General features: G+C 44.5%; 1 protein-coding gene across 1 annotated transcript in view; it reads right to left on the bottom strand.

Annotated features, from left to right (window-relative positions):
* DMRT1 (doublesex and mab-3 related transcription factor 1) overlaps nt 1–27,493 on the bottom strand; it is a 68,888-nt gene that overhangs the window by 30,731 nt on the left and 10,664 nt on the right. The window contains exons 3-4 of the mRNA XM_080372259.1: nt 13,405–13,688; nt 3,105–3,267 (exon numbers count right to left, since the gene is read on the bottom strand). Of these exons, the coding sequence (XP_080228385.1) occupies nt 3,105–3,267; nt 13,405–13,688 (447 nt within the window). The remainder of the gene's footprint in view (nt 1–3,104; nt 3,268–13,404; nt 13,689–27,493) is intronic.

Genomic DNA, 27,493 nt, shown 5'->3' with positions numbered 1-27,493 from the left:
TCAACATTAACTGGTCTAAGCACACAGTTACCTTAGCAGAACAAAATTAATGAAATAGTCTGGCTGAAATACCAACTGAGATAATACATGAACTGGCAAAACCTCTATAACGCTGAAGTTACAACTCAGGTGTAGGTAACAGACTGCATGCATTGTAAAACCATCTCAGATTTGCACTTGGGAATTGAATAATCATTTTTGTTACAGATACAAGTTTCTGATGTTTTGAAAATCTGGCTGCAAAATGAGGTTTTTATTTTGACCTGTTGCTCTTCTATATGCACTGTTACCGTCCTGTAAAATTTCTGGATTACCAATATGCAAGTCCTCACATAGATCTTAAAAATATGGGCTTGCTGCATGAGTTACTAGGTAAGGTTTTACAGTCTGCATTATTATAGCAAGTAAGATTAGATGATCCTAATGTTCCCCTCTGGATCTAAAAATCTATGAACATTTCTTAGAAAGAAAATGAGTCTCTGAGTATGGTTACTTCAGCTGCAGAAACAGGAGGAGTAAAATATGATTTATTTATTTAAAACATGCACTAGAGTTGTCTTTAGCAAGTAGCAACCACTAACCTTGCAGAAACATGTCACCAGGCTTCATACAAAGCAGTCAGGCCTTGTACAAAGTTCAGCCCAACAATCAATGGAGAAATGCATAAGAATGTGTCTTTTGATTGAGACAGCACTTGCAGCATGAGCAGTCAGTACTTTGGGGGAATGGACTGCCCTCTTTAATAAGCAGGATCCACCACCCACAGCCCGCTTGCTGACTCAGCAAAAAACCTCAGATCGTCTGTGGATTGTGAAAAGCACCAGAAGAAAATGTCATGGGGGTGTAAATCATGGACTAACAGCCTGAGAATATTATTTTGTCTGTAGATGGAAAAAGTAAAAGCAGTCATCTCCTCCAAGAATGTGCATAACAAAAAAGAAGATGCTTCTAAGCAGGTCATTAAATGGGTATTATCCTGCTTACATGTTCCAGTTTCTCACAGAAATACTGGTGCCTCTTCCACCCACTAGCTCCCTGCTATGGAAAAACACTTCTTCAGAGTCTGGAAAATGCTGTTGGATCTCGGTAAATTACATCTCACTGCTTGTCGGTTTCTGATTGATGGTGTAACTTAGGGAACAATATCTGTATGTGGAATACTGTCTGGAGAAGCAGTCAGGGATTATTGAAAATACAGTATTTATGCAGTTTAAAAATCAGTGGCACATTATGCACAACTTTTTTCTAGAGTGATGAAAAACTACTGAAGTGCATTTGGGAACAAAGGGTATAAGGTCTTTTGTCTATTTGTAAGAACACTCAACTGGTAAGACTTCTTAAGTGAATTAGTAGTGATGGATGCAAGAAAAAGCGTTAACTGCAGTTGAGCATAAAGCCAACTGCTTCTCCAACCAATGGGCAGAAAGGAAGACATCACTGTTCAATGGTGGTCAGAGAAGAAGGAAGAAAATAAAATTGAAGAAAAGAGAAGGAAAATGAACCAAGGATCACTGATTTCTCTAAGCCATTTAAAACTACTTGAGAAGGAGGAAAAGTCTAAGGTTTCATCACACCACGTGTTGTTTCTTCATCTATCTGATACTTCACAGTATTTGGAAGACTTTCAGAAAACAGCCATTCCGACAGAGCAACCGCCCCCTCAGCACAAATTGTTCTGGAGTTAGTGAATACAAGGGCTCAGTGCTGATTTACACCAGCCACAGGTATGACTTTATACACATCTCACCACCCAAAACTTAACAGTTGAGTCCTTAAGGTCCTTTCATGGCACTACCACCCTATTTTTCACTGCAACACAAATGCAACAGACACCAGGACACTGGCCACAGAAAGGCCACGACTGAAAACAATTATGGAACCTGCACAACATATATCCTTCCATCAGATATAAAGAGAAGATTAATTTCATTATAAGAAGATGTACAAGAGCATCAAAGAAGCAAATGAGGATGGATGCTGTTGCCAGTGGCGTGACTGTGCAAAAATAAAACCAGAACCCCCACAAAAAATTGGCAGGTGTAACGTAAATGAAAAGAAGTACTTCCCACAGACCATACAAAATTAAACTGCCCAATTCGTTGATTGCTACAGAGAGACAAGAAGTGTGAACAGGTTATGGAAAGGTTAGCTCAATTCATGGAGTGCAGTCTGCTGCTGGTAACTGAAACGATGGTTCAGAGGAAATCAGCAGCTTAAGACACCTTTGAACATTGCAGGAGCATGAGGATTTTGGACATACAAAGTAGGATCACCCTACTCTTTCTGTTCCTCTTCCTCTTCTTGCTCCTCTAGCATCAGTTACTGTCCTATTCCAGGGACAGGGAAGCAGCTCAATGGAGTTGGTCTGCTCCAGCAGGGCCATGTTAATGCCTGTGTGTGCGCTCTACCTGCTACTGAAGCAAGGGAACAAGGAAGCAAGAGGAACGTTTTCAAAACCACAGGGTAAATTCAGCAATGCTTTCCTGGAAATTACTGCAGATAATAGTAATCCTTAGGACAGCGAAGAAACACTGCATATGAAAATAAAACCTTATCTGCAGCAGTTTTACATTAAGTAACACTGTGTGATGAGTTTGAAAGCAAACAAGGAAGCAAGTCTGCAAAGGGCTTCACAACATGGTTGGGATGTAGGGATAGTTCCCACATGTGGTTCAGAAAGAAGGGAACAGCAAATGCTCCGGGGGAAGCCTGTGGAAAAAATCATGGACAGCATTTCTGAGGAGAAGAAAGTTAATTCTGTGGTTGGGCAAAGATAATTCTTTTTTCCTGGGATGGAGCCAGGGGGTGGAGCACCAAAGATGGAACCTCAAGTGACTTTTTCTACAACTTAAGAGACATACATAGGAGCAGAAAGGCATGAACAACTGTGCTCCTGAACCACAAGACTGCTTGAAGTACAAGCTTGCACTACTGTCCAGTAACAGCTCTATGTTGCCACTCCACTATAAGCCTTCCAGAAAACAGCTACCATCTTGAAAACACCTATTTTCTGACACCTAGCTTCCTTCCCAGCAGCAACCCACACCTCCTGGGTGTCTGCCCCACAGCAAGGTGGTCCCAGACAACTTGGTGGGTGTACTTACCTCTCACTTTTGAATCCAAGTAGGAGGGGACATCCTCAGAAGTCAGGATTTGGGTAACGCATGTGGGAGTGCCAACCCCCTGTCCCAGGTAGGAAGCAGGTGGGTAGTAGGAGCACATGCGATACTGGGAGCTGATGGCTTGGTGGTTCTCCATGCCTTTTACCTGTCAGAGAGAGAAGCACAACAGCAGTCTGTGAAAGCTGAACCCCAGCACCCCACGGGCACCCCACTGCCACATGGTGTGCACATGAAGGAGCCCTCAGGGGATGGATGAGAAGTCAAATCCTGACACGCTGGTCTTGGGTTTTTGCTTTGATGGGCTCACGGTGTGTCCACACTGCTCAGCTGCAGGTGAGCTGGCATGATATGGGATGTGACCTAGCGGTTACAGCAGCAGGAGCAGCACCAGCATACCTAGGGGCTGGTTTATCTCACCTCAGGTGAAGCTGCATCTGGCACACAAACATGCACTCTTTACCGCAAGGAGCTTCCTGGGAAGTCCTCTGTTTATGGCACAGACAACACCGCGGGAAGCTTTCCAGACCCCTTCAACTGCACACACCTGGCCAGTGTCAGAGGTGAAGTGACCATCCAGTCCCTACACCTCCCCAGAGACTAACCCACCTCAGACTGGTAGTAACTGCTCTGCCAGGGACCTGCAGGGTGGCTAAGGAGGACAGTCCTACCAATTGACTCACTTGGGACACACTCTGCAGAATCTGAGCAGTCACAACACACACTAACACACTGCTTTTCTTACAACACAGTCAGATGGAAAAATATTTTCTTGGTTTACCCAGAAAAACCAAATTGTGGACAGACCACACAAGAAGCCTGTAGCGGAGCCACAGCTGGACACCAGCCAGCAGGTCCACTGTGTCAGCAAAGAGTCCACCAGACAACCTCCTCCCCATCCCACAGTCTGCAGCAAAGCTGGCAGCACTGAGAAATCAAAGTCTGTCCTACTCCAGTGCCCTGAAATCATCCAAACTGCTCTCCTGAGGGAGGTGGTAATGCGTTTTTAAATTTTTGTTTTATGAAAGAACTACCATCTACTATTATTTGTTCCCAAAACCCTACAATGTAATGTGGCTACAGTGCTCCAAAAAATGCAGCCAAACACTTCACAAGATTTAAGATTATCAACAGGAAAGGTAATATGACCTGGTCTCCCTAAGTCTGCCAGGAGCTGAATGATTCTAAGATGGAAAGCTTCCGGACAGAGAAAAAATACCACAGTTCTGTACCAGGTATAAAGGTAGAAGTGCCAACAGTAACGCACATCTAGCTATGCCATTAGATGTTTACTTCAACCAGAAGTGTCTGACAGCCTTTTCAGCCGTATCTCACCATGGTTAGAGGAGCTCTGCCCACTCCACTGTGGCTCCCTTGGATCCCAGCCAGCCACACGTGGAACCCTGCGGCCTCAGATGGCCACCCTGTGCCAGCAGACCCCCAGGGTCTGGTCCTTGCAGAAGGAGTCACTGGCACCTCCCAGCAAAGCAACCAGAATGCAGTCACCCCTTGTTTTCTAGGAGTCCCCTTAATAATTCAATATTCATTTTAGTATGCCTGGCTGGAAATAATGTGGCCTGAGTCACATAAAATCCTGCTGGTGCTGTCTGAGACAGAGGTCAACATCCCGCTTTCCAGGTGGAGCCAGGCTTACAGCAAGATTAAGTGCTGAGAGAGAGCAGTGGCTGTTTACAGGAAGCAAAGTGCACCTCTGCCCGTCTTCTGACAGCAGCACAGTGGCACATATTTGCACATATACTGAAGGACCGGCAGAACATGCTTTTAGTCTGTGAAAGTAAGAGTTTTTCTATTATAAATTAAAGCAATACTTAAGATGTTGATTTTTCTACCATCTGCACCCTATGCTTGCAGAAACAGCTCTATATGCACCTATGTTAACCATGAAAAATAATAACTTGCTCTTAAAAAAACATTAATGTGTCAACCCAAGGAAGCTTGAGCTCAAAAAACGCACTGACATCCTCTCTACTATTCCGAAAAATGGCAGTCTCCTCTTGGAAACAGACATCTGTACTTTGCACAGACTCCTTCAACAAAACCCAGGCTGCCTCTGCCCTGAAATTATGGATCAGCAATGCAAACTGCCCAAAAGCTCAGTCCAAAGGCCATTTTGAATCTACATATCCACAAAGCTCAACAGCTCTAGAAGTACTAGGGAAAAATGTTAGCAAACTCCTCTGTCTGCCGTTCTGCACACAGACTTCCCTCCCTTGATGGCGCAGGGCTGTGGGCAGCATCCACGGTCCTCACATCTCCACCTCTCCCCTGTGCAAATGCACATGTGCACGTGTACAACTGAGAAAAGGTCGCCTGCAGCAGACAGCATTACTTCAGCTGTAAAATTGAAGGGAACACTCGCTGGCACTGAAAGAGTCACATGCGTGTTTCCTCTCCCTTTAGACTGGAGGACGCAGTGACCTGTTTCTTTTCGAACCTCTTTTTAGGGTTTTTCTCCATTTCTTAAAAAACCAACTCATCTAAAACCTCTGGATGCAATGAATTATTACTACTATTATTATTAGTGTGTGGTAGCTGGCTAGCAAGAGACATGTTTTATAATCTTATTACCCACACCAAGTCTATGAACCACAGTTCAACCGACAGCCAGCTGCTTGGCTCTGCAAAGAATATGCTGTGTATTAACTGCTGAAGAAAATCTAAAAGCTTTGGTTTTGTTTTATTAAACTGTTTAGAATACACACTGCAGTAAATCTGAACCATAAGGTTTCCTTTTTATAGTGCTTAGCAATTCTATTTTACAGTAACAATAAAAAAACAACCAGTCGTAAAAACTCCTGACCTTAGCGCTGCATTAAAAAGGGGTCTCAGGAGATCATTACCCCATGAGAAGGGGCATTTGCTCTGTATTAACTCCTGTAGCTCTGAAGAGTCCTTGCACATTTTTGGGTGCCAGAAAGGGAGATAAAAACAGCCCTGGGGAGGTCCTGGAACATTCAGATTATTTCCAAGCCAGGGCAGTCTGGCCTTCCAAATACTGTAGCCATGTTTTCTCCAGGTGCCAGGTTTGGGAACCTTCCCTGGGTCCTGTCTTGGGGGAATCCTGGGGTCATGCAGGGATCACAGGAGGAGATGCCTGGCCCTCTGGTGCCTCCCCTTGCCTCCCTCACCTCTTCCAGTCCTACAGCTAGGCCAAGACAGGCAAGGACTGGGACGGTCCCACAAGCTACACTGACTGGCATCAGCACAGGCTATGCTCCATAAGAACAAGGCATGTTTTAGGTAAGGGAGCGCTATGGAAGGGATGGGCATGCACTTGCTCTCTGCAGAGAACAAGATGAACTCCTGAGTTGGACACATGAGTTGCTCACTCACAGTGCATCCCCTTCCAGCCACATTTCCCTTGTGCCCTGCCCCAGCTGCAGGATTGATTCACCAAGTACCCAACTTCAGTGGGAGAAACAGATTATCAGAGAAGCACATCTGGCCTATTCAACATTGATGGATTCCTCTAAATTGTACAGCGCAGCATGCACTCAGTAACTTTTTAAAGGATGTACTGCAAGCAACAGTGGGATGCTTATAACTCACAAACAAATAAACATGGCCTGATTAAAAGACGGTGCACACAGGGGAAATTCCTTCCTTGGTCCTTTGTAAAGCCAATATGGGAATTCAGAAGGCAGGAACAACTCGTCCCCAAACAGGCTAACTGGAAGCAGGATTGGTCTGTCACTGAGCACAACAGTCAGTGCAGACCTACAGCAGTGTGCAACAGTGACAGAATACGTAGCAATAGCCAGGGAAGAAAATGCTCTTGCATCAGTTCACTCTGTTCCTGCAAAAAAAGCTTCCTCAACAGCTTGTGGAAGAGCAACGTAAAGCCCAGGTCCTCCTTCCACGCTCCTGGAAACATCTGCATAACCTCTACAAATCTTCATGCAGGAAAAGCTGATGAGAAAAGGTGGCCAGACCAGAGGCAGAAAAGAGGCAAGGCAGGCACAAGCGGTGGCTCACTTCCTCCAGCCTCACAGATGAGAAAATGGTCCTGCCCTTCCCACATGATTTTTTCAGACAAAACATCACCCGGTTAATTCTTTTACTTGCAGAAGCTGCAAGACACAGTCTCACAGGTCAGTTTCTGGCACGAGATGAGAAAGCATCTGCCAGGCACTGGAGTGTCGAGACATCAGGAATCTCCATCCTGTCATGTGCAGGCTGTGTGACCACGGGCAAGTTATTTAACACTTCCCTGCCTCAGTTTCCCCAGCTGTAAATCAGGGTTGCCACTACTCTCCCATCTTGCAATGCTACTGCCCATGAGCTGACCTCTCACAACTACTGCTGCACTCACACTGCCCAGGGTGGCTTTGTTTCATTCCTAAAACCAGCTAAGCATATTTTCCAGCATGAGGCAAAACAAGTCTATGATACCCTGCCTTGACTTACTTTGATTCTAGCACAGAAAATACAAGAGACATCTATATCTGTCCCTCCTTGATAGACAAACTTAATTAACCTTTGCTATTCTGTTCCAACCTATTCTTTTAGACAAAGGCAGTGACCCATAAACAATATGTTACCATCAGAATCTCAACTGCGGTGACACCTAGAGATATAGCCCTATCAGCAGTATCGGAAAACAAACCGCTTAGATTAGCTCCTCCAAGAAATATGGATTGCATTCATGTCACACATGAGCTGTCAGAAACATTAGGATACTTTTAGCATAAATCTGTAGTGTGAAGGGTATGTTATGAATACAGTATATAATACACTGCTTACACATAAAATCGCGATTGTGTCAGTTGACTCGCACAATGTGTATATATTTACACACACACATTTTACACCTATTTCTGGAGAGTTAGACCGCACATTTCTGCAAGAAGGCCAGGCTTACTGGAGTAAAAACTGTGCCAGAAAATAGAAGCACATTGTGGAAGCTGAGAAGACTTACCTTTTTTACTAGCAAGCAGCTATTCTTAAAGAGTTCAAACTGCTAGCTGCCCTATCACAGCTACACTTTTCTAGATTTAGTAAAAGACAGTCTTCTATGTTTGCTGCTTTTTAAGAAATCCTTAAAAAACCAGTTTCCTACCTCAGCAATGCTAAGTATTTCCACTTCGAAACAGTAAATGTAATTCCCATGTTGGCAAATGAGTTAAAATCTCTCAGTCTGACTTTCACCAATTCTTACTTCTGGTTTTTGCTCTAAACTGGTTTAAGAGAAGAACAAGAAAGTTGAGCTTTTGGAAGTGTGAATACTGGTTTGCCAAGCTGCATTAAAAAAAGAAAGAAAAAAAAGCCACCTCAGAGCATAAAATAGATGTCATGAAATTCTGAAATTTGTCCAAAACCTCCTGGCCAGCTTAAACCTTTCTGCAAAGCAGGATCTGTGGAGTTACCAGAGTAACAAAGAAAATGCAGCTGTTTGTCCCCAGGTGTGGGGCTAAACTTGGCATCTTGTGGATTTTTAATAGTTCAGCTGTAGAAAACAGAAGAGTTTTAACACTTTTTGGGGAGGATGCTGACTCACAAGGAGTCCCTATTATGTTCATGGTCTGCGTCACATGCCAGTGGTTTCACTGCCAGCTTGGAGAATTAAACCTGATTAAAGTCTGACATGTCCATCCAGGTTTTACTTTTGATGTAGAAAAGACTGTTGTCACCACATCATTTTCCAGTTGCTGTCCCTAAGTGCACTGCAGTGAGACGAGTTTCAGAAGGACCAACTTCCACTATATAACACCATGCTCTGACTTGGAGCACTAATGTTGGTGAACTCATTTAACTGTTCACTGGATTGAATGCACATAAATTCCTGCCATAACGAACAATTACAAGAGCTTCAAGGGAGGCTCCACATGCTCACACACAACTGGAGTGAAAGGAGATGCACAGTAACCACCACATCTGCTACATTTCCTTTCTGACCTAAGCTTGCCTTTTCTTTAGGTACACCACCAGATATATCTGATTATCTGCCTTGCAGGTGACAAAAGCAGCAGAATACAAATGACTGAAGGTCTCGACCAAAACTATCCTCTTCATTATGCTTATCAAATCATGATGGATACAGCTTCTGGGATAACTGTATACAAATGAACAAAACCTACACAGAAATATCTAAAAAATTTGCACCTCTATGAATCCACTCATGAATCCACACCAGCCTCTGCCAAGAACAAAGACTAATGAAATCTGACATTAATCTACATTAAAGATTCAGTGATTCCGTTTATTTGCCAAGGCTCAATGATGCATTAATCCTCATCCCATCCCACACACACTCACACATTCCCTCCCTGGCTTTTCTCCCTTGCTCCCTAAATCCTGAAACAGCAGACAGCTGGGCTGCTCAACACCTTGTCTGCATCCAGAAGTTACCTTAAGTATGCAATTCTCCTTGTGCAGTTACAGTTATTCCAAGACAAGCTTAAGACTCTACCAACAGAGCCTGGAAAAGACAGGGGTCTTGTCTACGCTGCTTAAACTAGGGTACCTTACAGGAGCACACAAAGACACCCTCCCGCGAGCTCACAATCTTAGCAAGCTGCCTTGATTCAGTTACAGCAGGCATCATACAGCTAAGATTTTGGTGAAGAAGCAAAAATAAAAAACTTTGATCAAAAAAGTTACAGCACTACTAGTCACACGCAGACTCACATACTGGAAGACTGGTTAAGAAAGCTGCGCATGTGAAAAATAAACCCAGGCAGTACAGGCAGTTCAGCAAAAATTCCTTTGTAGATACAGCTACATGGTTCCTCTGGGAAGAATCAGCCTGGACAGGTGTTCTGGTTTCAGCTGGAATAGAGTTAATTTTCTTCTCAGCAGCTGGTACAGTGCTGTATTTTGGCTATGATGTGAGAACAATGTTGACAGCACACTGATGGTTTTTAGTAGTTGCTGCATGACGTTTATACTAAATCAAGGACTTTTCAGTTTCTCAGGCCCTGCCAGCAAGAAAGCTGGAGGGGCGCAAGAAACTGTGAGGGGGCACAGCCAGGGCAGGTGACCCAAACTGGCCAAAGGGACATTCCATACCACGCTATGTCATGCTCAGCGGCAGATAAACAGAGTGAGCTGGCCAGGACCTGCCGATCACTGGGTCACTGCTCAGGGACCAGCTGGGCATCGGTCAGCGGGTGGCGAGCAACTGCACTGTGCAACACTTGTTTTCTTTCCTCCATTTCCTCTGGATGTTGTTTCTCTTCCATTCTCCCTCCTCTTCATTATAATTGTTGTTGTTATTATTACTTTTTCTGTTCAAATTTTGTTTCATGTCAGTTATTAAATTGTTCTTTATCTCAGCCCCCCGAGGTTTACATTTCTTCCTGATTCTCCTCCTCATCCTTCTGAAGGGTGTGGGGAGTGAGTGAGTGGCTACGTGGTACTTAGTTACTGGCTGGGGTTAAACCACAACAATAGGTTTGCCAACAAAACCCCCTGAAGGTGTAAGCAAGGTTTGATTCCTCTTTGTGGATCATGCTTGGAAAACTCTCCTGTAACTCCTCACTGTGCTTGACAAAGAAATGCATTCATCCTTCTCCATTTAACACTGTATTTCTGGATCTTACTTTACCGGTAACCTTCCACGCACAGAACTGACGTTTAAGTGAGTGCAGTAGCTGAAAGCTTGTTCCCCTTACAACAAACCATCTTCAGTGCCACACAGTGTTTTACAACCTCGGCATCACTGCACCCACTGCCATCAAACATTATCTAGCCTAGCTCTCAGTAAAACTTTTTATGATTATTTGTGCAATGTTATGCTGTCATAACAGTATGCAAACCCCATGATTCGTAACTCTTCCAGCAATAACAATCCTTCTTGCAGATCAGCCTCTGAGAAACATTTTGTAAGTCACATGACACTGACCTTGAACCACACTCTGCCCTGCTGAACAGGAGAGGGGGCTCCTGGTTTTAGGCCATATAGAAACTGGGGAGATGTCACTTCTGCAGGCAGAAAGCACTGCCTCTAGTCTCTTTGCATAGACATCTCACCAGAACAGCACTGAGAGATCCCAAAAGGTTCGGCCAGGAGAAATTAAAATCTTAGGTGAGGTAAATCACTAAATTCATGCCACACAACCTACAAGGTGGGAATGAACACCCAGTGCTTGGAGCCAGCTGGTGGAAGGAAAATGGTCCTTTTTGACAACAACCACCTCTTTTTTTCCTTAATTACCTCTCTGGTATCCCAAACAAATTTGAGTGGCCCTTAAGCAAATGTTAGTTACAGATTCTACAAGGCCCCAAGAGAAAAACGTGTGGAGAACGTACTATTGCTTTTATTTCTTTAAGGGGTGTCAAAGGTCCCACAGGAAACAGGTAGTCTCACAGTGTGACAATGGACCCTCCAGGCCAAGACTTCTTACACATACGGTCTAGTTTCAAATGACAGTACATGAAAACAGAACCAGGAGAACACCATCTTCATTCCAAGGTTTAACATACTTTAAGAAACCCTCATCTATCTCTTCCTCAAACACTATGTGCTAGAATAGTCAATATCTGTAATTTCCTTTCATTTTTCCCAAGCAAGTAAAATCACAGAAGTCTCTACAGGCTGGGAGAGTGGTGAAGTGCAGGACTAGCAGCCTTCAAGATTTTCACAAGACAAATGTTGCTGCCCCTCATTTGTGTTGTGATGGTGTCTCCAAGCATCAGCTCTGCAGTAGCTCTCTAACAGGCTAGGTATTGCAAAAGTACTCTGCTATGACGTGCCAAGTTAACTCAATCAACCAAAATGAAAAAGCTAAAAAACCACTGGCACCTCACCCCATTACCACACACAAAATCCTACCACCAGCTTGCCTTTACTAATTCTCCTCCAGTCTGGTGATGAAACTCAGTGGCTAGAGAGGATGCTATCAACTAACCTAACTGAAAAGGTGTACCTCCACGGATTTGAAGGTGATTGCAGTGAAGCTTACCAACACACTGAGAGAAGATAGCTCTTGTGGTGTGGGCTCACACAGCAGCAGGGAGGGAGACAGCTCTTTTCCCCACACAGCTGTACTCATAGCAAAAAAGGGACATGGAACAGTACTAAATGCATACTGCTGTAAAGTCATGAGCTTCAAATTCATGGACCTGCCAGCTGTTGCCCCAGGAGACATCTGCATTTTCAGAAGGACATTTCCACCAAAAAAAGTGTCAATGATAGGAAAGACTCACTGAAGGTGACGTGGACTGCTACACTAATTGTAATCACCCTGGTCTTAGTTCCAGTTCCTTGGTAATGGAAGTTAAAATACCCTTTCAGAGTTGGTCCCTGTGCCAGAATTGCTAGAGGAATTCTCTGTCGACAAAGGGGATGACCCATCTGTTCCTTTCAGAAAGGAGGTTTTGGTGGATATTTAATCTTTCATTGTTGAGTGGTTTCACAACACAGCCTTTGCGGAAGGCAGCCTGCTCTCTCTTGAGGCTCTATAGAAGAGGTCTGCCCTCTCTTGCCCTTAGACAAGGACCATGGGTGTACACAGCCTTGGAGAGCGTAGCTTGCCAAGTTCAATCTCAGATGGAAAAGTGCCACTGCAGCCCGACTGAACAGCCTCAGGCTCACTGAAATGGCTCCACTTACTTTGCCAAGAATCCCTTGCCTTGGCAGATTTCTCCATTTTCCAGTCTCTGACTGGTGCTGAGCTGGAGGCTGCAACTACGAAGTCCTACAGTGAGATGGCTCGGCTGGCTTTACACCTTAAGAAATACGCAGAGCTCTGGTGCAAACCTCTCAGGCACAGCCTGTGACCTGAGCTACCCAAGTGGAGATGGCGAGCCCTGGAGCTGACACTGCCAGAGCACACCATTAGCAGCAATACCCCGTATCACACTCAACTGGCTGCCACCAACCCACCATGCAGCAGCACGGTCTATTGGTTACTTCAGCACCTCGCACGTGGAAGACAGAAAATATTCCTGAAGGGCAAAGCCTCTCAGAAATGACACCCGAAGCTGCCAGGATGCTACGCTGGGTAATTCAGCTGGGACTCTTTTTTTTCGGAAAACAGTCTGTAATCTCCTGTGACATAACTCAGAAGGTAAGATCGAGTGGGTGCCTTCTATCCAGCGGCTGCAGCAACCTACCTACACCTGTATGATTGCTTTCCTTGTGCTGCATCATAATGACACATTTCGGCTAACTTTCCTAATGGGGGTCCTAATACCACCCCAGAATCTGGACCCGGTTTGGCACTGGCATGAAAAGAGCAAACAGGAGGTGAGAATCAGACCCAAGGAACAGCTTAATGTGCACCTCACTCTTCCACATAACATCTCAGTAACATCATCATACCTGCCACTGTTTTCCTGACTGGCTTGGCATGTATGCTGCTGGGAGGCTTCGAAGGCTGTTTTTCATGGCCGGACCTAGAATCATACCCTCCGCCTCACTTGAGGAAGGCTCACCGGCCACTGCCATTTGGTACTGGGAGTAGTTGTACAGGTTGTTATAGTAAGGATACAGGGACGGCTGGTAAAAACCGCTGTAGTAGGGGGACTCCACGACCAAATCAGATGTGCTCTCCAAGTGCCCTCTGCTGGGGATGGAAGGGATGTCCTGAATGACCATCCGTCCCTCTGAAAAAGAAAAAAACCAAACCATTATGAAATAGAAGGCTCCATGAAAACCATTACCTTTCACCTTCTGATGATCTACTACTTCTCCTGAGGGCTGCACAGATAGTGGTAAACAGTAAGAGGTGGTAACTGAAAGGGAAACAGCTGGATGTTTGGTAGAAACCCAACTGAACTGATGTCCACTCAAAGTCTAAGACCACCACCTACACATGCCACAGACCACAAAGCAGGAGACAAAGCCAACTGCAGGTTAAAATAATGCTCTGAGCCCTCAAGCAGCATCAATTGATCTGGTAAGGATTCATACCAGGTAAGGATGCAGCACTCTTATAATTTTAAAATTGTAACAGCATGCCAAGTCTCTTTTAATTCCCTGGAAGCAGAAAGGCCCTAGCTACTGGATGACCCCTTTCCAGCCAATGTCCTGCCGGTGAGAGGACACAGCCACACGAGAAGCTGCAGGAGTGAAAGCACTGTGCTATCAGCCAAGCTGTCTCAGAAACCCACATGCCACCTCCACGCAGCGAGGCCTTCAATCCTGGCACAGCCTCCATACCCAAATTTAGCTCCTGCTTACCTTCAAAATCACAAAGCAAAACAAGTTCCCCCACCAGCGGCAGAAGAGCAGGAGGAGGGCGTTGCTCCTGACTTGCTGCCTGCGCTCAGAAGTGCCTTCAGACCAGAGCCCAGCTGGCTGCACGCCCTGCAGGCTGTCCCCACCAAGATCTGCCTCCCCTGTGGTTCCCTAAGGTGGGTTGGGCTTCTCTAAGGATGTTTTAAGTCCTGTTTTCCTCACCCCTGTGTCAACCAGTGCCCTGTGATATTTGCAAGGATGTAAAAGGAAGGTGCTTGTTGGTACCATTTCAGAGCTGAGCTCTCTGACACACTGCACTGGCTACCTGGCTGAGCCAGACATAGCAAAACACTACCACAGCCTTAGGAGGTCTAAACACACAGTGAAAATATGTTTACATACTAAACAACAGAGGAACGGTACATCCCGGCATCCCTGCAGCTCTGGTTCTACCTCACATCCCTGTAACCCGGCCTTGCACAAACCCTTACAAAGTGTTTGGGGCATAGTTTTCCCTGCTGCAAGGAGCTCCTGCTCTTCCCATGTCTTCCCAGTCTACCTACCATGGAGGAGAGAAGGTTGTGTCTTTAAGCATACTGATGAGTTGTTGAGGGCTATCAGGTACAGAGACGAAGCAGAATGCACAACAGGCACATATGAAACAGCCCTAAGAGAGATGTCAGGCAGGCATTGCCTAGTTTTGTATGTTTCTCTTGGTATATCTGTACCTTGGTTACATATCCGCAATATTAATATGGTGGCATTTACCAGCCTCTCAGAGTCATGGTAACAACTTCCACTGTACTATGGATTAGCTGCACTCCAGATCCAATGATCAGTTTCACCCATTACTGCCATTTACAATTCAACTTGTTTTCAGCTGTAATGAAAGCTCTCTGCCATGGTGGATTGTCTCCTTCCAGATCACTTTACTATACAGTGCCCCCTTTCACCATTTTGTTGAGATCAGTGAACTACACGCATTTAATAGAGTGTTTTATACCTCCTGCATCGGATTTTTCTGCCCCTCAGCCCTATGCAAGCTAGAACAACGTCAGCTGGCCTTTTTTGTTGGCAGTACCTCAAATTTGCACACAGAAGAGGCTGCAATGCCATAAAAGACCCTACACAGCTTTTGCACTTTCATATTTCTATGAAATTATATTATTGCTATTATTTTGCTTCTGGGCAGGCCTCTCTTCAAGTCCTTTTGTCTGTGTCTGATAAAATCAGAACTTAAGACTACTGGCGCTGAAAGATAACAACTCTGATAAATCACAGCACAAGTCTGACTCTCCTCCTCAGATTCAGCTCCCAAATCAAGCTGTGGTCCAATTGTTCTGCTTTTCACGCTGTAAAATAGAAGATGAAAGCAAAATCCTCCAATGTGCTTCCTGCTGAGATACAGATTTGACATGAGAGAGCAATGCAAGGCAGCCGGCTACAGAACTTCTGGCAGGGCTATGCTACGCTGCACAGATACGCAACTTCTTCCAAGACCTCTGCAGTGTCCTTCCACCACTTGCAGTGCTTCGTAAGAAGGGACAACACTTTCTGCTAAGAATATTAGGCCAGGAAGATGGGGCCTCTTTACACCTACACATGAAAGGTGAGCCACCCTGAAGCATCAGCAACCGAAAGGAAGTGAGGGGAAGAGTAGCAAGTTTTGCTGCAAGTTTGGAAAGGTCTCATGCATGCTGCTTCTTCACACGGCAGAAGACAGGCTAGGCTGGAACAGAGACTTGCTCATAGCTATCCACAAAATCATATAAGCATCTTTGATGTCTCTGTGATGTTCCAGGGGCAGGTAGTACTGCAGCTCCTTCCTAAAGCAAGAGCAGCTGTAGCAGTCCCCTGCTGCATTAAGCAGGGGAAGAAAATATGCTTTTTGTCCCTTCTTTTCTCTTTCTTCCTGTATTTTGTTGGGGATACCATCATTTGCCCCCCGAGGTGCAAAAGGGTTAACTTGCAGCCACCTCTTTATCTAGCTGCACAACAGCTGTCAGCAGCTGAGTGCTCAAGGCTGTTACAAATCCACCAAAGTGGCCCTCTGCTCTCCTTCTGCTGTCCCTGTGCTCTCCAATAGCCCCTACAATACTATCACCTGCCCTCTCAAGACTCCACACTGAGTCTGTAGAGCCAGTCAGCCGCTCATTCAGGCACCACGCACCCATACACATAAATGGCCAGATGTCAGCACCTTGGGGCACCTTTCTCTTATAAATGCAGAATTATGGAATCTGTGGTCCTTGTTACATCGCTGCCACATGGCCCTTCTGAGCTGCAGCCCCACTACAAGGATACGCCCCAGCAGATCAGCAGTAAAAACAGAAGCCCTGGCAAAAGGGAAAGTTCAAGCAAAGAGATGGACACACCCAACTCCAATCAGAACTAGGACTCCTGCGCTGGCGCTGGAAAGATAGCTAGAAGGGTTAATTTTCCCTAAATATCAAGCCACATCATGCTTCTGAAGATGGAAGGACTGACAACATCTGACAAAGAGCAGGAGAAACATGCCACCTGCTTCAGCTCACACTTTCCCCTGAGTTTAGGAGATGAGATTTTCTCTGATGTCATGCTTTGGGACAAGACTCTGCTTTTTTTCTGTAGCATTTGGAGATTTGGTGCTTCACCTGGGAGAAGGGAGACATACAAGACATAGCTTTGTGCCATCTGGACTGTGGGTGGATGCCATGCCAGACGAAGTCAAAACATCCCACTGGTTACTCTAAACTCACAGTCTTGAAACCAGCCAGCCTGAGGGAAGGATGCCTCCGGAGAGATGAGCTCTTGCAGGTCTTCAGTGACTCTGGCACGCAATAGGTTAGGGACAGGTCTGCAGTCCAGCTCTACGCTCTTACCCCATCCTGCCTAGCTGAATCATGCCATCTCCTACTACTAATGCATATATCATACACATACAACATATATAGAACATACACAACTGTAAACACAATAAGGGGAAAGAGTTTTGCTATTAATGGAGAAAGCTCTGAAAGATCTGACTTCTGAGCAGTAAAACCTCAGGAAGGTTAGACCAGCCAGTACCTACACAGTGTACTTTCAAAGAAGTGCTAAGTGCCGAGGCCAGCAGAATTAAAGGTCAAAGAACCTTGCTAAACTGTCTTAGGGATAAAACAAGGCACTTGGAGATCTGCCCAGAGATTTTATGTTTACCTAATATCCGGGGGAGCTTCTGACGTCTGCTAGCCCTTTGCAGGCAAGCACACTGCTTGTGGGCTAGAGCATCCTCACGCAGGGCCACCGCTGGCAAACAGCGCAGGTCTTTTGGAAGCAACATCTGTAACTACACTAAACTCTAACTAATCGGGGTTTCTCTAGTTGGTCTTTGGCCTGTACCTGTAATTCCTGACTCCAACATACATACAGGTTGAACCTTCCCACAGCCCTCCCTCCAGCTGCTCAACAAGCAAGGTGTCCTCTTCAAGGGAGACTGTCTGTGGCTGCATTTTCCACCAGCAAGATGAGACTACCAAGGTTAAGAAAGCAGTTTTCGGCTGGTTTTTTGTTTGTTTGTTTGTTTGTTTTGTGGCGGTTTTTACCCCACAAATGTAATTGCTGGCAAGGAGAGGGTCCTCCCCTGCCTCAGAGCTTGCCACATTACAACACCTGCACTTGATGGGCAGCCCTTAGGTCCACTGCTTTAAAGGGAGCAATTTTTGAGAGGAATGCAGCTCTCAATGAGGCAACTGCTGCTACACCATCAGACTCCCACTCTGTCCCTCCACCTGCCCTTTCAAACAAGAGGTCTGCTGCAGGAGCTGGGCTCACACCTTGGCTGTCTTCACCCTCTACACGGAAAAACTGGGAAGGGCTCCTGGGTTCTTTCCCTACCACTAGCCACAAATTTTAACATTTTGCAAGTTGCGAACAGGATGCAATTAAAAATACAGGATTGAACCTGTACACGAAGGAACCAAAACTAGACAAGTAAACCAAATAGTGGTTAAAATTCTCACTCAGATTTTGGAACATCAAATCTACAATGTAGCAGCATCAGAGGCTCTCCCTGCGTGAGCAAGGCTCTTGCAGTGAGCCAAGAGTATCCCTTCATGCAGTTGTGCCCTTGGATCTCTAAGCTCTTTTCTATGTATTTACTAATTCCTGTAGAGAACTGATGCTACTTTTTTTGCACTATGTACACAGTGTGAAATACGGCCCACTCTTTCACAGAAGATCAATATGATGCACGATAAATACTGTTATTGATCTTGCAGTGTTGTAGACGACTCTCCAGCTCTATGGCATATTAATAGTAGTTAACCAGTAATTCATTTCAGGATGGCCAGAATTTTCTTTTAAGGAAGTTAAGTTCTCAGGGTCAGTTACACATGCGGGTCTTATACAGTCAGTAATCTATGAGGGGCTCCTGCCTTCACTTAGCAGAGCATGGTGAAAAACAGTGGTCCAATCCTCAGTTAATGTAAACCAGTCTCAGACCATTTACTTCAATAAAACTACGGCGATTCACACAATTACAGATATGCATGGGAAAATCAACGCAGAAGGTAGTATATATATCATTCTTTCCCTTCTTACTTTTCTGATAGAAATTTTCTGGAGAAAGAAGAAACGTCAGGGAATTTACAGGAATTTCTATCATCCCATCTGTCTCAGTGATGCAAATTGTTTTTAAGAGCATGCACTGAGAAATGCAAACACTGAAGTTCTGTCTGTAATGTTCACTCATTCTGTACATAAACGTGGACTATCTTCTGTTCCTACGAGTACTGTTAAGGGCCACTTACACATATTATTATACACTGATAATAGTAATTTAAATATGCATGGGTAAGCCTCCGATGCTGAGGTCAAATGGCACAGAGTCCATGCTATTAGACTTCTTCACCATCTAAACCAGGGCAGTAGCACCAAACTGACTACTGGGAAAGGTTACTGGACCACGCTTGGGAATCTGGGGGAGAGTATTAGTCAGCTTGGGACAGACACACACCAGGAACTGTTTCAGAGATCAGGATAGCACATACAGTCAGATTTCAATATAGTGGCATGGTTCAATTTACTCACGTGGCCATAGCAGCTGATTAGTTTCCATCTGATTGGGTATTTCAGAAAAGGGATCCTGTATATGTAGTGTGGCCATTAAGAGAATTTCATTGCCCATGTTTATTGACATGAGTTCTTACACCTACGGCTAACAGTTCTTACTTCTTCTATGCCTACAGAGACCCTGCACATACACAGACATGCTGTTGAAAATGCAGAACTGAGACTACTCAAGTAACACACTCAAGGAGCAGGAAGGCATTCCCAGTGAGCAGAGTTCAGCTTCTGGTAGTTTACATTTCCTATAGTTTTCAATTCAGAGTGAGTGTTTTCATCACTGCAGTGTTACTATCTAGCTGCAAGCCAGTCTCTGTGGCAGGAGACAGCTATGCCATTAAACACCAAAAATTAATTATTCAGTCAGGAAACACTTGCCTTCAGACCTCGAGAGTCTTGGATCCACACCTGACAATCTCCCCTTGCTCAGCATATAAAGTATCAGTAAACTCTTATTAAACTGGTTTGGCAATCTTAAGTTTCGCAGCACATTAGTCCAATTCATAGCTGGCTTTGAGGTCGGACAGTAGCCTTGAATGAGGCCAGTATGAAATCACTCCCTAACATCATAATCAGAAACACTGGAACAATATGTTTCTCCCACCAGACAAACATGACAGAGCTATTTCAGATGTCAAAGAAAGCTGGCACCATTACTTACTTTCTGCTGAGACATTCTGCCTCCCAAGGAACAAAGCATGCATGCTTGCTCTGCCTTTGAGAGGAGTATTTTTGTTCTCTTCCCATTAGAAGTTGCGGATTATCTTTGGTTCCAGTGTTGAACTTTTAGCTTGCTATAAAGTTAATGTGCTAGACAATGTTCATTCCAGGCAAGGCTGTGGGGCTGTGTATTTTCTGCCACCCCCAAAAAAGGCCATTATCTGTAATTACCCATTACCATGCATAATTATTTCTTCTATTCTGGTCTATGGCCCCCAGGACTTTATGCTGTTACAGCTCACTGCTTTATCTTATCAAATTTGTTAAGGAAGCTTTTTTGACCTTTTGAGCACTTGTCACAGCACATACAAAAGCCAGCAGTAAATTGTCTAAGCATGCAGTGTGTAATTTATTACTTGTACATTGCACAGTGATACCATATGAAGTATTACACACCAACACCTTCCCGGTTCACACTTCCTGCTTTAGCTAAAATGAGAAGAGGAAAGGAAACCTGTTTAGTGAAAGAAGAAAGGGAACAGGAAGAGACTGGAGTCTCTCAATGGGAATTTGAGGAACACAACAGCAATACCTGGCTAAGCCTAAATGTCAGGCTCTGGAGAAGGTCCCAGCTGCTCTCCTCTCCAACGCCACATTTCCTCTTTCTCTTCTCCATCCCCAGAGTCTGATTTCACCATTTTGGCTTCTTTTCACACCTACGTAATTCTGCTGAGCCCTACTCTTTCACATAGAAGCCCACTTACTGCTCCTTCAGTAAGCAGACAGGGCTTTAAACATCAACACCCCCACACCCAGCCCCCACCCTCCCCATTTACAATTTCTGTCAATGCAGTACAGGTTCCCAAGAGAACAACTTGCTCCGATACGAGATTCACAGGGACTGCCCTTTATGGATACTGATGTGAGTGCACAAAGGACCAGGTTTTCACCTCCACTGCTCTCAAAGCCCCCACCAAAGGGCCAGACACTGACCTGCATCCCAGTACCACTCAATTTGACTAAGCCTCACTGCACTACACGGGTCCATGCATTATGTCCCTCTTCCTCATAAAGACATTGAAATTGGACCTTACAGAGAAACAGGGCTCTCAACAAAACAAAGAGGGCTGACTCCCTGCATCCTGATCCTTGTTTTCCCCTTAGTCCTCTTTTGATCAATATACTCCAGAGGGTGCTTTATTTTAAAGCCTCTTCTTTCAGGTGTTTACACGTGTAAAACTTTCAGCCCACAACCCTATCTGGAAAGAGGTATTTAAGAAATTATCATTTAGCAACTTCTAGTAAAACAATAATGTTGATGCTTTTGAACTGTGTGATTAAATAAACTTGCCAAATACAAAGAAATCTGAGATATCTTTCTCCCATCATGACAAACAAACCATCACAGACCAGGTAATCTGGACTAAAAGTGCGCAGTATGCATTACTGTAGCACAAGGTATGCAGAATCAGGCCTTTCAGATCTGCCAGTGAGAGCCTTCTTCCTAAAAGGGGGGGGGGGGGGGGGGGGGGGGGGGGGCGGGGGAAGGGACACTGAACCCCTGAAAGCATCCCTGAATAAGAGATGGCTACCCAGGCCACTGCAGTGAAGACAAAACCCTTCCCTGAGTTTCTCCATAGTTTGCAGACCTCTGGTCTACTGCTCTGTGCTGGCTCTCAGCCAGCAGGGAGATGGAGATCTTCACAGTGGTACAATGAAGGGACAGTCACTCTCCCTTCGAGGTGAGCCAGCAAACACAGGTGAAGGGCATGGTCTGCAGAGCCGAAGACAGCCTGTGCGCATACCCCTGTCCTGGAGCCTGGCTTCTGAGACATACAGGGCTGTCCTACTTGCATTCACCTATGGAAAACCAGCTCTGCAGCCCTCACAGCTGTTTTGACCAGAAAGCTCTCTTTCAAGACAAGAATTTTTTTTCTGCCTCCCCCAACTGCCAGTAACCCCATCTCAAGCTCAAACACCAAATCCAGCAGTTCTTCCTCCTTGTTCAGGACTGCCTGTCCAAACAGCCCCGCATGTCCAGCTGTCCTGGTTTTGGCAGGGGTAGAAGTTGAGCTTCTTCACAGTAACTCGTATGGGGCTGTGTTTTGGATTTGTGCTGGAAACAGTGTTGATAAACAGGGGGAGGTTTTTGCTGCTGCTGAGCAGGGCTGACAAAGAGCCAAGGGCTTTTCTGCCTCCCACCCACTAGCGAGAAGCTGGGAGGGGCACAGCTGGCACAGCTGTCCTCAACCAGCCAAAGGGATGTGCCGTAACATAGAATGTCACACTTGGCATACAAAGCTGAGTGGAGAAGGAAGAGGGGGACATTTGTTTTTCCAAGTAACCACTATGCATGATGAAGCCCTGCTGTCCTGGGGATGGCCGAACACCTGCCTGCCGGTGGGAAGTGGTGAGTGAATTCCTTGTTTTGCTTTGCTTGCATGCATAATTTTTGCTTTACTTATTCAATTGCCTTTATCTTGAGTTTTACTGTTTTTTTCCCCAGCTCTCTCCCCCATCCCAACTAACATCTATTAGATGGAGAGGTCGAAAAATCTGTTATCACCCATATCAGACATGTGGGATAAAAGCAGCTGTGTTTCCACGCTAAAGAGAATAAATCATAGCCAAACAGCTTACTGCCACCGCAGTCTATAGGTCCTCTCCAATCATACCTGGGGAACACAGCTGTTCAGCAGAGATATACCTTTCTTCTAAAAGCAGAAACATGCGTTAAAAAAAAAAAAAAAGAAGAAAAAATTGCATGGTCCAACTGAGCCTCCTGCAGGCCTCCTGGCTTCTTCCCTGAAGCTGGAGTGCACCAGTACTGATCTACCCCACCTCCTTATTACAGCGATGCCTCGCCTGGGCACTTAACACCTGCCAACTCGTGCAAGCACTTCTCACCTTCTCCCACCGCCCCAAGACCAAACCACCGGTCGTTGCACCCTTCCTGCAGTGGCTCTCTGACAGTGAAGGCAGAGTCTGGGAGCCTCACAACACCCTTCACTCAATGGAGCAGCTGCATGACGAGTTCAGTAAGTGTTATCAGCAAGGAGCGGGCATAATGTCAGCAGTGTCTGCAGGTGCAGGGCATGCTTCATCCGCCAAGACATCAGTGGCTGTGTTCTCCTGCTTCTCAAAAATTACTTGATTGCCAGAACAATACTCATTTTCACCCCAGAAAGATGAGTATTACTTTTTTCCCCCTCTAGGAGTAAGTCTGGAGCGGTCATTTGAGCAAAGCAGAGTAAGCTTTTCCAGTTTCAACTATGAAGGACGAAATGAATCCTAAAAGGGACACCACGTTTTACCAAGAACAACATGTGCCAGAAGGAGACACTCCAGGTATAAAAGTTATACACAGGGACAAAATCTGGGAGGCCCTAGAATTAAGGTTATTTGTTATTGTCTTGCTTGATCCTTGCAGTGGATACACCCAACACAGAAGCTTTTCATGGGATTCTGCAACCACATTCTGCTTCTGTTCACAATGTCAAAACCCATCTCATGAAACGACACAGAAACTTTCAGCATGAGCTGGTCTAGTCTGGCACAAGCAATTTAGAACAATCATACTGGGTATTAATTAAATCTTAGATAAGGGGGTCACTAAAAGGCAAAATAAATTGCTGTCTCTCACTCCAGGACATGTTTTCCAGTCTTCTAATCATTCCTATGTCTCCTGCCTGAGCCCTTCCAAGTCCAAGCCCAGGTGTGTGGGTCCAGACCATGGCTATATCCCCACCACTAGCTATAAAGAGAAACCCAGGGTGCAGTACAAATGGGGCAAACAAATGTGATACCTCCAGTGGGGCAAGCCCACGCTCCCAGCCTCCCATTCCTTTTGGCTCAGTGATGCTCCTGAACCTGGCATGGTGTGCCTCCATAACCACCACCAACTACCTTTCCAATATCCATTTTAAGCCCACTTCCTGGTATGCACATTCGTCCGGGAACGAGTCCACTAGCTCCACAAGCACCTCACCGGTTTCAGGGAAGACCACACAGCTTACAGCCAAGAGCAGGTCCCTCCCCGTGAGATGTCTTCAGAAACGCCACTGTGTTAAGATTCTCCACTCAGACCTACATTTTAAAGACTGATAGGATCATCCTCAAAACGACGTAAGACATACAATACTGATTCTTCTGTCAGTTCAGTTTCCTAATCAAGATGTCATAGGACACAAAAATTAAATGCTTTTCAGAATCTGATTTCATCAATATGTCACTTTGTCAAGCAATTTTGTAACGACAAAAATTACTAACTTGACAGAATATTTTACCCATAAACTTCTGTTAATTTGTATTGTGTGAGCGTCCTTTAACAGCTGCATTTCTCCCCCTCCTGCACATTTCAGTTCACTGTGGACTCTTCCACTATTCACAAAAACTGATGTCAGGCTGATGGGTTTGCAGCCACCCATCCTACCACACTCACTCTTCTTAAACACTGGCAGGACATCAGCTTTCTTCCAGGCCTTAGGAATTTCCCCACTGTTAAAAGACTTACTGGAAATCAGCATTAATGGACCAGATAGATCCTCAGCCAAATCTTCTGTTGTTTTGGTTTTTTTGCTTTTGTTTCTGTTTTTGTATTAAATACTGCATGCAAGTTATCCAATCCTGCTGGTTTCAGTTACTGCTGGAAATGAAAGCAGAATATCACCATGTCCATACACAGCCATATCACTTGTGTTGTTTCAAAGCAAACATCAGAAAAAAATATTAAGCATTTTTTCTTCTCTTCTGCAGGCAGAATTATTATCCCATAATGGGTCAAATGACTGTTAACTGTGTGTGTGTGTGTTCCTAATACAATTCAAAAACCTACCAGTTTTAAGGTTTTTAACAAAACAACACTTCTCAAAGGAAAATGGCATTTGGGAGAAAAAAACAAGGAGGGAGAAATCCCATCCAGAAGACTGCAGCTTGGCACAGTAAGTTTCTCACTCGTACATACAGCTCCAGCCAAGAGAAGCTGAAATACCACCAATTTCAGCAGAACTGGTGAAGGCACATTTTGTTCACATTTAGCATACACTTAATAAAAATGATCTGCTGCAAACATTTAGCATGCAACTTAAAAATCTGCCTAATGTGCCTGAAGAAGTAAAACCTACAGAAAATAATTTTTATTATCACACTCAGTGGAAGCTTCAGGCCCTTAGTAAGGTGTCTACAGCAGCAAATTTCACTTTCAACATCTTCTGCCACTGACTAGAGCAGAGTAGTTGATATTTTAATGTGGACTGGTGGGGCAATGCTTGTCCTTTCCGTACTTGCACTTTTATTCTTTGTAATATAGCTATAGTGATTGTATTAAAATCTTTATCAGCAAAAAAAGAATGGCTTTAGTAAAGAAAAAACATTCAAAATCTTTGAACATGGCTTTTATTTTTGTGAAAATGCTAAGCACTATTTTAATGCTCCAGCATATGTTTGCTCGTGCTGAACAAAGACTGCAGGATTATTTACATATCTAAAATTATTAGCATGCATGACAGCTAACAGGATTTGGAGCAACAAAATTAGGGCTTCAGAAAATTAGGAGCATGAGAAATAAATGCTGTTTTCAATCATCAGTATTACAGCTGGGAGTATGACTACTACATGTGCATATGTATGTACACATGTTATTATTCACCTCGAGATACCTGGTTTGAGAAACAAATTTACAAACATTTAACTTGTTCCATTCAGACATCCAATGTGCTACTGAAGTGTGTAAAAGGAACAAAACTTAGAATCAACACAACTTTTAAAAAAATAGAGGAAGAAATTAAAAAAGAAGGGAAATTAGGAAAGGAAATCAGATTTCTAGACAGTGATGGAAAACAGCCTGAATGCCTCCCGGCACAAAGAAGCAAAACTGAGAGGAGAAAGAAACTCAGCGTGTATTAAATGTAAAGGGATTTAAGTCATTAACAACCGATCAAAGAGAATATTAGAAGGGAGGGAAAGCTTTACAAGTGTCTGAGATAGCAGACCTTGGAGGAAATATGACTGGGATAAAATCATTATGGCTCACAATAAAAATAATAAAGGGAGTAGGATGATGGCTGGAATTAGCTGGAGTCCATGCTTGACTATAAGCTATATGATGACAGAAACCCAAAGGGTTTCTAAACAAGACCAACTAGAAGTAACACGAGTGCTTTTTCACTCTATGTACTCAATATGTGATGGAAAAACTAGTATCAGGAGTGGTACAGAACCACTGTTAACACCCACAGGACCTGGGCAAGTGAGCAAAAATCACATGCACATGCATCACTTGTACATGATCACCAGTGCTGCATGGATGCCACAACATCTGCGCTCACAAAATCTGCTTTCATGCAAATGCAAATAGATCACTAACGAATTTTGTTCATGCACAACTCACTGACAAGAGACACACAGTGACTGGAACTACAGTGGCTTACATCAGCTGAGGTTCAGTTGTATCCGTGACTATCAGCATCCAAGTCAGCAAATGGTGGCCTATGCTGTAAGCAACAGAAATAGCATGAATAGAGACTAGAGACAGGAACTGGAGAAAAAAAACCTATAAAAATAGTTAGGCACCCACTCTCATTGCAAAGGAAAAGAAGCTCAGTGCTTAACTGACTCTTTGCAAGCTCCCAAAGAAAACACAGGACAGAAGCACATGAACACTGTTTGTACCTAAGTAGATGAGCTATTTATTAACTCTGATTAAGACTATCAGGTACTCAAAATCAGGAGAAAGTTTACCAAAGTTCAGAAAAAGAAAAAGAAAAAAAAAAAAAAAAGAAAGAGGCATTCGAAGAAGCATATGAAAAAGCATTCCTCCAAAAGAAACCTTCAAAACTGCACTTTAGTCCCCATGTCATTAAGTGACAAATCCACTGAAAATGGGGAACGCGCCAACAGGCTGAATTAGAAGGCTGATAAATAAAATGAATGGAAACAGTCTTAAAGGTATAAGAAAGCACATGGAAAAAAGAAAAGGCAAGAAATCATGCCAGTGCTCAGTTAAGGAAGCATGCAGCACCCCTTCACTCCCCAACCTCTATCTTTTCTAAAAACAAAAGGAAGACCCCACACATTCAGTTAAGTAATAATAACTGTTTCAAGGGCACAGAAAGGAACAAGAAGTTAGCTGCAGATAAATGTCGTAATATGCCCATGGACAGAAAAGTCTCAGTACATCTTCTGCTCCTGCTCTCTTCCTTATCTCAGTGTTCACAATGATGAATGGAAATGACAAGCTGGCGTAAGTAACTCTCTAAATGTGAAGACACATGTGCAAATGTCAACATGACAGAGGAAGAGCTTCCAAGGCACAAAGAACAACAGGGTTGCCCACTAGCCCCAGTGGCCTTCGGTGAGAGGAGAAACCCTGAGCACCCAGGTGCTAGGACAGTGTACATGGTAAATAAAGTCCACTCAGTGCACAGCAAACACCACTCAGCAGGGACCTCGTTCTGAATGGCAGCTCTATGTCTGGAAACCTCACCTG

This window comes from Falco punctatus (genome assembly GCF_963210335.1).
Source record: "Falco punctatus genome assembly, chromosome: Z".
In the NCBI taxonomy this organism is placed as follows: Eukaryota; Metazoa; Chordata; class Aves; order Falconiformes; family Falconidae; genus Falco; species Falco punctatus.
Note: the sequence above shows the minus strand (reverse complement) of the source record. Positions and strands in the feature narration are given on the sequence as shown.